The sequence below is a fragment of the Schistocerca piceifrons genome, chromosome 1 (genome assembly GCF_021461385.2).
Source record: "Schistocerca piceifrons isolate TAMUIC-IGC-003096 chromosome 1, iqSchPice1.1, whole genome shotgun sequence".
NCBI classification, from domain to species: domain Eukaryota; kingdom Metazoa; phylum Arthropoda; class Insecta; order Orthoptera; family Acrididae; genus Schistocerca; species Schistocerca piceifrons.
In genome coordinates, this window is record NC_060138.1 from 1136716623 (window position 1) to 1136731273 (window position 14651).

Sequence of the window (14651 nt, forward strand, 5' to 3'; positions counted from 1 at the left end):
CAAATTCCTTCGTGCACTGCAACAAAAACGTCCGGGAAGGGCTGCGCATGTGCTGTTTCACCAAGAAAACGCACCTGCACATCGAGATAACGTTACGCAACAGTTTCTTCGTGATAACAACTTTGAAGTGATTCCTCACGCTCCCTACTCACCTGACCTGGCTCCTAGTGACTTTTGGCTTTTTCCGACAATGAAAGACACTCTCCGTGGCCGCACATTCACCAGCCGTGCTGCTATTGCCTCAGCGATTTTCCAGTGGTCAAAACAGACTGCTAAAGAAGCCTTCGCCGCTGCCATGGAATCATGGCGTCAGCGTTGTGAAAAATGTGTACGTCTGCAGGGCGATTACGTCGAGAAGTAACGCCAGTTTCATCGATTTCGGGTGAGTAGTTAATTAGAAAAAAAATCGGAGGCCTTAGAACTTGAATGCACCTCGTAGTAGTGTAGCGCTTGACACAGTCACGTCGATTAAATATTTGGGCGTAACATTGCAGAGCGATATGAAGTGGGACAAGCATGTAATGGCAGTTGTGGGGAAGGCGGATAGTCGTCTTCGGTTCATTGGTGGAATTTTGGGAAGATGTGGTTCATCTGTAAAGGAGACCGCTTATAAAAAAATAAAACGACCTATTCTTGAGTACTGCTCATTCGTTTGGGATCCCCATCAGGTCGGATTGAGGGAGGACATAGAAGCAATTCAGAGGTAGGTTTGATCATCACGCGAGTGTTACGGAAATGCTTCAGGAACTCGAGTGGGAGTCTCTAGAGGAAAGGAGGCGTTCTTTTCGTGAATCGCTACTGAGGAAGCAGCATTTGAGGTTGACTGCAGTACAGTTTTACTGCCGCCAACTTACATTTCGCGGAAATACCACAAAGATAAGATAAGAGAGATTAGGGCTCGCACAGAGGCATATAGGTAGTCATTTTTCCCTCGTTCTGTTTGGGAGCGGAACAGGGAGAGGAGATGCTAGTTGTGGTACGAGGTACCCTCCGCCACGCACCGTATGGTGAATTGCGGAGTATGTATGTAGATGTAGATTTGCACTCAGGGTGCTCGGTGTAACTACGAGAGTGTTCCTGCAGTCATACGAAATTGCACCCCAGAACATAATTCCAAGTATATGTCCAGTTTACCTAGCACGCAGACAGGTTGGTTGCAGGCTCTCAGCTGTCCTCCTTCTAAGTAACACACGGCCATCACTGGCACCGGGACGGAACCAGCTTTCAGCAGCAAACACAACAGATCTTAATTCCGCCCTCCCATGAGCTCTTGCTTGACGCCACTGAAGTCACACATGGCGGTACTCTGGGTGCAGTGTAATCCACGCTAGAGGGCATCTGTCTCGGAGCTGTCCTTGAAGTAACCGATTTGTAGCAGTTCCTTGTGTCACGTGGTTCCAACTCCTGCTCAGATCGCTGCTGCAGATGCAGTACGATGCACCAGAGCCACACAGCGAACACGATGGTCTTCCCTCTCGGTAGCGCCACATGGCCGTCCGGATTCTGCTCTTGCTGGGACCATACGTTCTTTTGACCATCGCTGCCAGCAATCCCAGTAGCTGCATTCTTGCCAAGTCTTTTTGCAATACTGCACGATCTCGTTCAAACTCAATGAGATGCTGATAATGTCCTCTTTAACGCCTAATATCAACTCACCACGTCCAGTCTCAAAGGTAACTATTTAAAGCAAGCCTGACTTGTAACCTCATAGCGGCACCACGAGAGCCACTCTTATGCGAATGGCGCGAAATCTGAATAGACATCATCTTTCAGATGTCGAAACACGCCTACCAACTTTTGTTTATGTCGCACAAGTCCTTCTTGGTGTTGCGACCATTTTTTCTATCAATGTATAATATATGCTCTTCATATTACGAGGCCATTTCGAAAAGGAAAGATACAATGGCTCACAGTCCTTAAATAGAACATTTATTTAGAAAACGTCAGTTACATCTTATTAACTAGATTATTTGTTATTTTTCGACATAATCACCCCCGTTATCCAAACATTTGTTAAGTCAGTGCACGAGCTTTTGTATCCCACAGTCATAGAAGGTTGCCGCCTGTTGTCGGAACCACTTTTCAACTTCATCTTTGATCTCTTCATCGTGATTTTCCACCAAGATGTGACTTCAGGTAACGGAAGACATGGAAGTCGGTGGGCACAGCGTCCGGGCTGTATGGTGGATGGTCCAATACGTCCCATTTGAATTGCTTGAGTAGTGCTTTGGTTACGAGCGCTGTGTGAGGCCGAGCGTTGTCATGAAGCAAGCGGACTCCACTTGTCAGCATTCCCCTGCGTTTGTTTTGAATTGCCCTTCGAAGACGTTTCAAAGTCTGGCAATATGCAGCAGCATTAATTGTCGTTCCAGGAGGCATAAATTCCTACAGAAGAATGCCTTGTCTGTTCGAAAAAACAGAAGCCATGATTTTCTTCGCTGAAATCGACGTTTTGCATTTCTTGGCTTTTAGTGAATTCGAATGACGCCATTGCATTGATTGTTGCTTGGGTCCGCAGCTCGTGGTCGTGCGGTAGCGTTCTCGCTTCCCGCGCCTGGGTTCCCGGGTTCGATTCCCGGCGGGGTTAGGGATTTTCTCTGCCTTGTGATGACTGGGTGTTGTGTGATGTCCTTGGGTTAGTTAGGTTTAAGTAGTTCCAAGTTCTAGGGGACTGATGACCATAGATGTTAAGTCCCATAGTGCTCAGAGCCATTTTGATTGTTGCTTGGATTCAGGTGTATGGTGATAAACCCACGTCTCGTCTCCTGTCACAATGTGATCAAGGAACTCATCACCTGCTTCAGCATAGCGTGTGAGGAAGTCGAGTGCAAAGACCATCCTTTTCTTTTTGTGTTCTTCCGTTAACAGTTTTGGAACCCAGTGCGCACACAATTTCCTGCACCTAACTTGACAGTCACAACGTCATAAAGAGTTGTCATTGACACGTCCGGTATGATCTGAAGCAATTCTTTCAATGTGAGACGTCTATTCGCACGAATTGCTTCCTCCATTCTCCGAAGAAGGGCATCAAAGATCACAGACGACCGACCTGTTCTTTGTTCGTCATGAACATCGGTCCTACCTTCAGAGAAATGACGACACCATTTCGTTACATTTTGTCGATTCATAATGTTCCCATAAACAGAAACAATTTCTTTGAGAATATTTTCTGGTCGCTTGAGAGGTGGCATGAGCCCCCTCTCATATTTCTATCTTACGATTCTCCTCTCTAGTTGCATGCGGTGGTAAGTTGCTATTCCTACACACGCGGACTTCCCACGCAGCGTCTCTCGTCAACCGGGTGGTCCGGTGACAGGCGGGCTCTGCTGATTTTGAAAGGGTAAGCCGACGGGTGTGAGGGAGTCGAGTGAATGCTTTCCAGACGCCGACATTGTCAAGAAACACGCCCGCAGGGGCCTGAAGTAGTGGCTGGGCTAGAGGTTCCGTTACTTCGCAGAAACTTGGCAAAAACACTTTCTGGCGGGCTACCAGCGAGGCGTGGGAATGACTTGTGTACCCAGGCAGTTGTGGCGGGAAAATTCCCGCGCTTTCTGCAAAATAGTAACTGTGATTGGCTTGCTCAGGGCATAGCTCCATGACGTAGCAAAACTAGGGAAGAAATTGGCGCCAAGAATCTCCATTGGTGGAATGGTAGTGTTCCGGCAGTAGAGTGGAATTTTCCGCCGGTTTTCGAGTTGCTGATTGGAACGGTTAACCACGGCCACCGTCATGGGGGTGGGAATGTTCTGTGTTCGTACGGGTGCTCTTGTGGGGTAGTTGGCTCTCGCCTTTCGGTCGGAGTAGGATACAAGACTGAGCTCTCGCTGCTCTGGTCAGCCTGCTTCCGTTGGCTGTCTAATATACGTTTATTTAATTGTAACTGCTTGACGAAGTTGCTGAAGTTTCGACTTCAATGTAACTTTCCGAGTAAAGTTGGCAATTGAGCGTTCTGCGTACAAGAGGCCTATGTTGTCTGTCTTGAGCAGTTTTGGCTAAAGTTGACTGTATCGGAGTTACTGTGTGACTTCGCTTGTTAAAATCAATCACTGTACCGTCAGTGATTGTGTGGCGAGCCTTCTTCGTCTCCCTCAGAGGCGCATTTGTATTGCTAGGAAGTCTTTAGTCTGGAACAACCAGACCAGGACAATTTATTTCGGGCTATACTCGCGACATTATCATCACCACGACGGGACATCGAAGCAACCAGCCATCGCTTCCAGTACGCCAGATCGTGTCCTTGCAGCTAAGAAGACAGCTTGGTAATGTACGTCCGCAGCACCGGCAAAGCAGGCATTTTTGCTAGGCGATAATCAGAGCTCAGCAGAGCGCGCCTGTTCGTCTTTTCTAACTTTCTTCTATCTTGGGTGTTCATTGTCTGAGTTCTCACTAATGTAGCAGCAATTAATGTTGGGTTAGCTGTGTGTCTCTCTTAAGATTTGAGTTGCTAGGAATTGGCTCCACATACCACTTTGTCATAAACGTCACAATCTAGTTTAGGGACAACTTCACCTTCACAGCGTGTATTTGAGTATCCAATTTGAGCCAATTTGATGTATTGTAAATGTTTCATGTGTTTTTGTTTATTATGTTGTGTTTAGCCTTAATAAATCATATTGTTATTTTGGACAGAACTTTCATTCTGTTAATCGGTAGAGCAACCCTATCATTTCTCACTACGTTAATGAAACCTTCCTTTATTTAACTTATTTATCAAATTAAATTATTGCAGGTGCAAAACTCTTTTTCTACTCCACTTGCAGGGTTTGTTACAGTCAGTTCGCGTATCTTTTTAATCCATCTGCAGCAGCAAAAGTCGGAGTTAGAATAGGGGGAGCTTAGAGCATCATTTACATTTGTAGATTCTAGAAGAATTTAGTGTTAAATACACTGCTAGCCCCGGCACCTCGCACGCTGACCTTTTGCATGAAGAAAACGTATGACGGAGCGCACTTCGCATTTGCCAGGATTCTGAATCGGAGCAGCCATTTACTTTCCCAAATACCCTCGTATTTTGTCTACCCCCTCCAGTCACGAGATGCCTCTTTTTGGATCTGGCAACCTTAAATGAACAACATAGTTACGTTTGACCGCCCAATTTCACCCCGAGTGCTTAGTTTCCAGAGGGCAAGCGAGTGCTCGCCTAGCAACCTCCTGAACTGGCCTGCACTGGAGAGGCGGTACTCACCGCTGAGCTGCTGGAAGACGAGCAGGGCGAGCGAGAGGGCCAGTGGGATGAGGACGGGCCTGCGTAGCAGCGCCCTCCGGCTGAAGGGACTGCCCTCCTGGGCGGCCGACGCGCCCTTGCTGGGGGCTGTCTCCTTCTTCTCTGGTGCTGCCGCCTCCTGGAACAAACCCCGCCCACACTTTATAGAAGCGGTTGCAACAGGACTCTGTGTGACATGGGGTGGGGTAGGGTGGGGTGCGCTGGGGTGGCGTGGGGCAGGGTGGAGTGCACTTTTCCTCAAGCTCTACGAGGTGCGACAATAAAGTAATGAGACTGTTGTGAAAAAGAAATGTTGCTTACCGTTTTAGTCAAGTGTAGGGTTGTCTCCTTCAAAGTAGTTCCCTTTTGTGATGTTCGAAACTTTCTCGGCCAGTACTTCTACAGCTGTACTCACCTGAAGATGGCCAAAAGACTTTGGGCCGAAATATCGTGCCAAGATGTTACTGACTACGGCAGTTCTCCCGTGTTTTTATAGTTCCCTTTTGATTGCACACGCTTTTTCCAGCGCTTCTGCCATTGATGGTAACATTTCTGGAACTCATCTTCTGTAATATCCCCCAAGACCCTCGTCACAGCTTTTTGGACCTCTTGTGTTGTTTGAAAAATGGTGTCCCTTGACCGCCGTTTTGACTCTTGGAAATAGAAAAAAGTCGCACGGAGCGATATCTGGTGTATAGGGTGGCTGTGGTGGTACTGAAATTTGTTTTGAGGTTAAAAATTGCTGTACTGACAGAGCAGTATGGGATGGCGTATTATCGTGATGCATAATCCAATTATCAGCAATTTTGGCACGGACACGAAGAACTCTTTTACGAAGTCTTTCTAAAATTTCTTTGTAGTAATATTGGTTAACTGTTTGTCCAGGAGGCACCCACTCCTTATGAACAATTCCCTTGGAGTCAAAGAAGCACACAAGCATACATTTCACTTTTGACTTTGACATGCGAGCTTTTTTTGGTCTGCGTGATCCCTTTGAGCACCCTTGCGGACTTTGGCGTTTTGTCTCTGGATCTTACTGAAAAAATCAACTTTCATCACCAGTGATAACACGGCTCAACAATTCTGGATTGAAACTTCCTGGCAGATTAAAACTGTATGCCGGACCGAGACTCGAACTCTGGACCTTTGCCTTTCGCGGGCAAGTGCTCTATCTGTGAGGATGGGTCGTGAGTCGTGCTTGTGTAGCTCACTTGGTAGAGCACTTGCCCGCGAAAGGCAAAGATTCCGAGTTCGAGTCTCGGTCCGGTACACAGTTTTAATCTGCCAGGAGGTTTCATATCAGCGCACACTCCGCTGTAGAGTGAAAATCTCATTCTGGAATTCTGTATTGATTTCCGTTTGCTCTAACAGATCAGCTACCACATTTTTCCGTGTTTCTCGCTGTTGTGGTGCGAGATTTTTGGGGACCACAATATTATGCGGTTCCATTTTCGTGACGAGAGACACAAACATGTATAACTTATTACAGCACAACTCACGACTGAGCAGTTGTATCGATGCGCCACTTGGACTAGAAGCAGCTTGTACACCAAGGTCAAAGATATTGTGCCTACGCAAGCCTGCAGTGTTGCCACATCTTGCAAAGAAAATCAGTCTCATTACTCTATTGTCGCACCGCGTATGTCATACGTGAGATTGACACAGAACTACCTCCACGACCACACATTCAACACGAGATCTGGGAATGGCATCTCTACTCGATGCTGGATGGCTTTCCACATGGCCCCATAGTTGATCCCATCCTACTTGGTCCCATTCTACACATTCTATACACAGCAGACCTACCACAGACTCCACCTGTACAGCTGGTGTTGTATGCTGATAACACAGTGCTCTACACCATGAGAGGTCCCACACGTCTGGTGGGTTGCTGGCTTCAGAGGACGGTCGAGAACCTCACTGACTGGGCAGAAAAATGGTGACTACTGTTCAGTACGAAAAAGACACGAGCCATCATTATCACATGACTGTCAAACCAACGGATTGATAGCTGTCGTGAAACGTAGCAGCTCTATCCAGTGGAGTAAAACTCATCGCTACTTAAGCTCACATTGATCAGAAGATTTATGTGGCGCCCGTAACTCATCTTTCAAAAAATGGAGACTGAAGTCCAGTACCAGTTTGTGCGTTGCAATGTGCAGTTTGATGGCAATATTGTCTGTCACAACAAGAACGAAATATCTTGGCATCACACTCCATCGCACTCTAGCTCATAAAAAACATCTGCAAAACACATCAGCCGAGGTAAAAAAATCGCAACAACATCATCCCGAGGCTGTGTGGCACAACCCAGGGGTGGTTTCAAGAAATGGTTCAAATGGCTCTAAGCACTATGGGAATTAACGTCTGAGGTCATCAGTCCCCTAGACTTAGAACTACGTAAACCTAACTCACCTAAGGACATCACACACATCCACGCCCGAGGCAGGATTCGAACCTGCGACCGTAGCGGCTGCGTGGTTCCGGACTGAAGCTTCTAGAACTGCCTGGCCACAGTGGCCGGCATGGTTTCAACGGAGACGTTGTATACGTCTGCTCTTGCACTGGATTTTTTCGGCTGCAGAGTATTGTGCTTCAGTGTGGTGTAATACTTGTAATAACAGCCTCATCGATGCTCAGCTCAACAACACGATGCGCGTGATTACTGGTGCAATCAGACCATCTCCAGTCTACTGGCTTCCCCCGCTAGGCAATATCTACCAAACACAGACTCACAAAACTGAGACCCTGCTTAGAGATTACCAAAATATACAAGAGAAAGAACTGACCATTCATCACGATATATTTGTCTTACGAAAAAATAGGATCCGTTCAAGACACCCGCTACTACCGTATGCTGAACAGTTGGCTACAAGTAACTGCCAACACATCGGAAATCACCAAGAACACGAATGGTTCTAGAAGTATAACTGTGATATTGTGGGTGTCGAACTTGACAGGAAACTGTTGGTCAAATCATATAGAATCCGTACTGGACGTGTTCGGTGTTCCAACTCACTCTATAAATGTATTTTGGAGACTCCGAGTTGTGACTATGGTGCGCTGAATCAATCTGTCAGACATATGAGAGAGTAATGCGACATACTATGCTATAAGGGCACATGGAACGATTTTATAAAAGCCAGTGCCACAGCGGTGGAGTGGTATAAGCACTCCGTCTTCAGGTCACAAGTGGCCCATCGGGACCATACGACCGCCGTGACATCCTCAGGTAAGGATGTGGATAGGAGAGGCGTGTGGTCAGCACACCGCTCTCCTGGTCGTTACGATGGTTTTCTTTGACCGGAGCCGCTACTATTAGGTCGAGTAGCTCCTCAATTGGCATCACAAGGCTGAGTGCACCCCGAAAAATGGCAACAGCGCATGGCAGCCTGTATGGTCACCCTTCCAAGTGCCGGCTACGCACGACAGCGCTTAACTTCGGTTATCTGATAGGAACCGGTGTATCCACTGTGGCAAGACCGTTACCAGTGGAATGGGATAGAAGCACAAATATTACTATTTAGTCGATTAATTTTTGTTTTATGCACTTACATTCATTACATTTTGTAAATGTACTGCATGTGTGTGCCATACGAACGGTGATCAGAGAACTACACAGATGTCTCTGCCCAGTCCCCACCGTCATCAATGCCACCTCATCTCACCTGCCTATCTTCAAATGTCTCATCCGACTGCTTCTAGAGCAGGCGACAGTATACAATCAATGTGAAACCTTCCAGTGTCTCCAGGTCTCTTCCATGTACAGTAGGTCTGCTTAGCTGGGTGGTGATGTGTTTGCCCACCATTCAGCGGGCCCAGGTTCAATTCCCGGCCGGGTTGGAGATGTTCTCCGCTCGTGGACTGGGTGTCGTGTTGTCCTCATCATCACCAACGCCCAAGTCGCTCAATGTGGCGTCAGTTGAAATAAGAGTTGCAACCCGGTCGCCGAACTTCCCCGGATGGGGCCTCCCGGCCAACAGTGCCACACGATCATTTCATTTCATTTTTTATTTCATGTACACAGTCTTCTTTCAGGATTCTCAAAGTGTGAGTGATGATTCAGTTAAGCTCTACGCAAAATTCTAGCAAGTGGATTTCTCTTTCATTTTTTCCCCCAATCCATATTCTCACATTATTTTACTTCGTTTCCTTAATCTATTACCGAAATCCAGTTCTCCATCATAATTAAATCTTCCTCTCACTTAACTATCCGAATAATTACTTTTATCTTATCATACATTCTTTCAATCTCTTTATCATCTACAGAGTTAGTTGGCATGTAAATTTATACTACTGTGGCGAGTATTGGCTTCATGTCTGTCTTGGCTACAATAATGTGTTCACTATGCTGTTCGTAGTGGTTTATCCGCATTTCTGTTTTTTTATTCATTATTAAACCCACTCCGGCATTACGCCTATTTGATGTTGTATTGATAACCCTTTACTGATCTGACCAGAAGTCCTGTTAATCCTAGCGCCAAACTTCACTAATTCTCACTGTATCTGTCTTCAGAGTATCCATTCTCTTCTTGAAATTCTCTAACCTATCTACCTGATTCGGGGATCGAACATTCCAAGCTCCGACCCGCAGGACGCCAGTTTTGTTTTTCTTCATGACGACTTCCTCTTGAGTTGTCCCCAAATGGAGATCCAAATTGGGGAATATTTTACGTTTGGAATATTTTTCTCAAGAAGATACCATCATCATAAGCCATACAGTAGACCTGCATTCCCTCAGGGGAAAAAATAGCAGCTGTGTTTTCCACTGCTGTCACTCATTCCCAGTAACAGCACAGTAATTATTGTTGGCTAACGTTACAAGGCCAAATCGGTCGATCATGCTGAGTGTTGCCGTTGCAACTCCTGAAAAGGCTGCTGCCCGTCTTCAGGAAGCAAAAGTTAGCCTGGTCTCTCCATTGTGGTGGCACCTAAGGCATAGCTATCTGTATCACTGAGGCACATAAGCCTCCTCACTTCGGCAAGATCTGTGGTTCACAGAGGGAAACCCATCACAAGTCACACATTTCTATAGTCAGTGCTAATTGGTGCTTGAGGTGGTGTAAACGAGAAATTTGAAAAGATGAATAATCCTTTATCCTATGAAAATCCGATGCAAGGATGGATTTCGCAGATGCTTGGAGAAAGTTACTAGCCTTCATGTGTAGTGCCAACAGTGAAGTACAAACGAGGTGGGCTTAGGATATGGAGCTTTTTTTCGTGAATGGGGTGTGGTCCCTTTATTGTGCTTGGGAAAACGCTAAATTCACGAGGATATTAGCACATTTAAGGCATTTTGTACTATGTACAGCAAAGGGACTAATCGGAGATGATGATTGCTTGTATCAGCATGGCAATGCACCGTGTCAGAAAACAGCAACCCTGAAGCAATGGCTTGTGGACAATAACATTCTTGAAATGGACTGGCCTTCCGAGAGACCCAACTTGAAGCCAACGGAACACCTTCAGGATGACTTAGAACATCGACTTCCCTTCAGACTACATCACTACCTCGTATGGTTTCGGTTCTTGGGGAAGAACGGGCTGCCAATCCTCAATAGACGTTCAGACACCTCACTGAAAGTGTCGCCAGCAGAGATCAAGCCGTTATAAGGCCCAAATGTGGACACAACCAAATCAATGTCCACTAATAATTGTCTGGATATTTTTGATCAGTCAGGGAATTTGGCGACACCAGACCGGCATCAGCTGAGGAGTTAGTACAGCTAAATACAATTTCCAAACAGTAGCTCCCAGTAGGACGTATCCGCGATAGCAGTACTATGAAGGCGTTCTTACAGCCTAGGGGTAACATGTCAGGACAGTTATACACTAAGGACGAAAGTAACCTTCGCATGATGTGTTTCTGTCAAGCAGTGTAGCTCGATGAAACTTGTACCATACATAGAAAGAACTGCAACAGCACTGCACAAAAGGTAGCTGAAAGAAATACGCAATGAAACGAACAGAAACGAGACTTTTATTCAAAGAATAATTACACTAAAGTTATCACGATTCATGATAATCCCCTGGCCATTACAAAAGGAGCAACATGGTTCTTAACAGGGTTTGTGATCACCGTCGACGGCAGTGCATGTTCTGCAACGTGCTACCAAGCTGCTACGAGACTGATAAGAATTTCTGCTGCGCCAGAGCAGTTGACAAGTGCTCTGCTGGATGATCGTTGCTGCATGTGGACTTACTGCAATAGATTCCCCACCCCCACCCACCGACCCCAATGCATCCCATACGCGCTCGCGGGATTTAAGTCGTGGTAACTAGCAAGCTAATCCGTTTGCCGAAATCACAAACAAGAAAACATGGCACACCCTGACATTTGGCAACAAAAATAACACACCGAATAGGAAACATTACGAGGAAACAAGGTATAAATGTGGCGCATAGAACAGTCAACAATCTATGGAAAAGATTAAAAATATCTGACGTCATCAAAGACAAATTCAACAAAGGAGGTTTGTACCAGCTAACCTGCAAAGACTGTGATTCAGTATACATCGGAGAGACTGGTAGAAATTACAAGATAAGATACTCAGAACATTTAAAAGCACTGGAAAGTGACAGCACACAGTCCACACTTGCAGACCACCTCATCAAGACTAACCACCACCCCAGTGGTGTAGAAACAGACCTACAAATCTTAAAATACAGTAACCATCTGTACCAATTTCTAACAATAGAAGAAAACTGCCACATCGAAAACGCTGCCACACAGGGCAAAAATAATATCAATGACCAAACAGTACTAAGTAACAAAACGCTATTCAACACTCTAAACGAATTATCAGACAACAAAACACACACACGCACACACACACACACACACACACACACACACACACACACACACACACACAAACAAACATATACACAGACAGAATGTAAACAAGCGAACAAATTCAAAGCTCGCGGAGATCAAACCAAAACAAAACAATACCCAAACGACAGTCGGATGCGCATCAGATATCCAAATTTGTGCAGTGAAAAGTGTGTCCAAGCCACACCAAAATAACAGATCGCCGTATTTACAAACGAGCAGGAGAAAACGCGGGTAAACACTGTCAAAATACGAAACATAATCCGCGAATACCAAACTACACGAAATTGTTCGCCACATCTAAGCTTCACAAAACTTTTTCCAATGTCCACACTTCCAGCTCAGGTACACAAAAACACGTTTGGTATAGAAAAAGAAACTTGTCACAGCTAAGAACTGCAAAATACTACAATGGTAACGCCAAAGACGAGCGTATGTCATGAATTTTACCAGGACATCCATTTAAAAGATTGGATAATACACAAAAAATTCAGTACAGACCATTTTCTAACATTCCTCGTATTTGCAGATGACGTGATGCGCTAATTTCGACCTATGGTTAATTTTGTTTGGCAGTCACAGAACACACCATGCAAAGCAAAAGATAAAGTGCACGTAAATTTAAATGACAGCAAAATCTGACGTATCATATTTATTAGCCTAAAATGAATTGTCTGTAAGTATTTCAGGCAAATAATTTTTAAAAATCGCTGAGGATGCAACAAGTGTGGTGATAAAACAAAACATTAATTAGTTTACCTGTAAAAAGGGAACCCATCCTTAATTCATTATTATGAATATCCTCTCGTTCCAAGGGTTCTCCACCACGTGCTGTTCCATGCGGTCGCACATTGCCATCCGTTAAAATTAAGTCTGTGCCGAATGCACCCCTGAAGGAGTACATGTCACAATAGCATTGACTGGTGAGTGTACCATGTTCATAAATTTGGAGGTCAGCGCGCGCATGCAGCATTGTGGGTCCCCACACCATAACACTTGTACCATGAAAACAACCTTGTTTGACGAGTCTGGACGTACTGTCACATAATGAGAGGTGGGAACACGTAATGCACCCAGGAACACTGTGCAAATGATAGTTTTGCATGTCCAGGTGTTATGGTGTGGGGAGGCTTAATATTGCATTGGCGTAGTGAGCCTCCAAATCTTTGGACACGATCGAGTCACCGCTCATTATAATTGTGACACTGTACTCCTTTCCCATGTGCGTCTTTTCAGGGGTACGAGGGGCGTTTGAAAAGTCCGCGCAAAGTCCGGGAGATGTCACCACCGGCGCGTATCGAAGTCATGTTTAGTTAGTAGCATCTATGGAAAGAACGCACACCAAGTTTCAGCCATATTAGTCGATTCCTTTGTCTTTGGCATTCGTGTGAATCAAGGAAGTCGAGCGATTGTCAAAAAATGGACGAAAAGGAATTACTTTATGAATGGAAAAACGCCTCAGGAAACTAAAGAGAAGCTTGATAAACATTACGGTGACTCTGCACCTTCAATTAGAACAGTTTATAAGTGGTTTCAAAATTTTCCGAGTGTCCATATGGGCACAAGTGATGCTGAACGTTCTGGAAGCCCTGTGGAGGTTACGACTCCAGAAATGATTGATAAAATCCATGATATGGCCATGGATAACAGAAGAGTTATGGTACGTGAGATTGCTAGTGCTGTGGACAGCTCGAATGAATGGGTACACAATATTTTGCATAAACATTTGGACATGATAAAGCTATCCACAAGATGGGTTCCGCGATTGCTCACGCTTGACCAAAAACGGAATCGTGTGAAGTGTTGCAAGGATTGTTTGCAGCTGTTCAGGAAGAATCTACAGGACTTTAAGCCTCGTTTTGTCACTATGGATGAAACATGGATACATTATTACACTCCTGAGACCAAACAACGATCTAAACAATTGGTTACCAAGGGAGAATTTGCACCAAAAAAGACGAAGACCATTCCTTCTGCCGGAAAGGTTATGGCGACTGTCTTTTGGATTTTGCAAGGGATAATCCTCATCGACTATCTGGAAAAGGGTAAAAATATTACAGGTGCATATTATTCATCGTTACTGGACCGACTGAAAATCGAGCTGCAAGAAAAACGCCGGCGATTGGACCATAAAGAAGTCCTTTTCCATTATGACAATGCTCCAGCACACATCTGGTCGTGAAATTAATGGAAACAGGATTCCAACTCGTGTCACATCTCCCCTATTCTCCAGACTTGACAACCTTGGACTACTATTTGTTCCCCAATTTGAAGAAATGGCTGGTGGGACAAAGATTTTATTCAAACAAGTAGGTGATTACAGCAATTAATAGCTATTTTGCAGACTTGGACAATTCCTATTATTTGGAAGGGATCAACAAATTAGAACAGCGTTGGACGAATTGTATAAGTCTAAAAGGAGACTATGTCGAAAAATAAGAAAGGTTTACCCCAAACACGTAAGTAGTTTCAGACGCCCCTTATACTTTAAGTTTGTGGATGACCATGTGTAACCACATCAAGTGGCGCAAGTGGAGGAGCTGTTGGAATGACACAATATCAGCAAGTGGATGGGTCTGTCTATTCCCCTGACTAAAATCCCCCATTGAGCAC

General features: G+C 45.2%; 1 protein-coding gene across 1 annotated transcript in view; it reads right to left on the reverse strand.

Annotated features, from left to right (window-relative positions):
* Window positions 1-14651, reverse strand: part of LOC124778436 (facilitated trehalose transporter Tret1-2 homolog) — a 259132-nt gene that overhangs the window by 43754 nt on the left and 200727 nt on the right. The window contains exons 6-7 of the mRNA XM_047253643.1: window positions 12551-12580; window positions 5186-5279 (exon numbers count right to left, since the gene is read on the reverse strand). Of these exons, the coding sequence (XP_047109599.1) occupies window positions 5186-5279; window positions 12551-12580 (124 nt within the window). The remainder of the gene's footprint in view (window positions 1-5185; window positions 5280-12550; window positions 12581-14651) is intronic.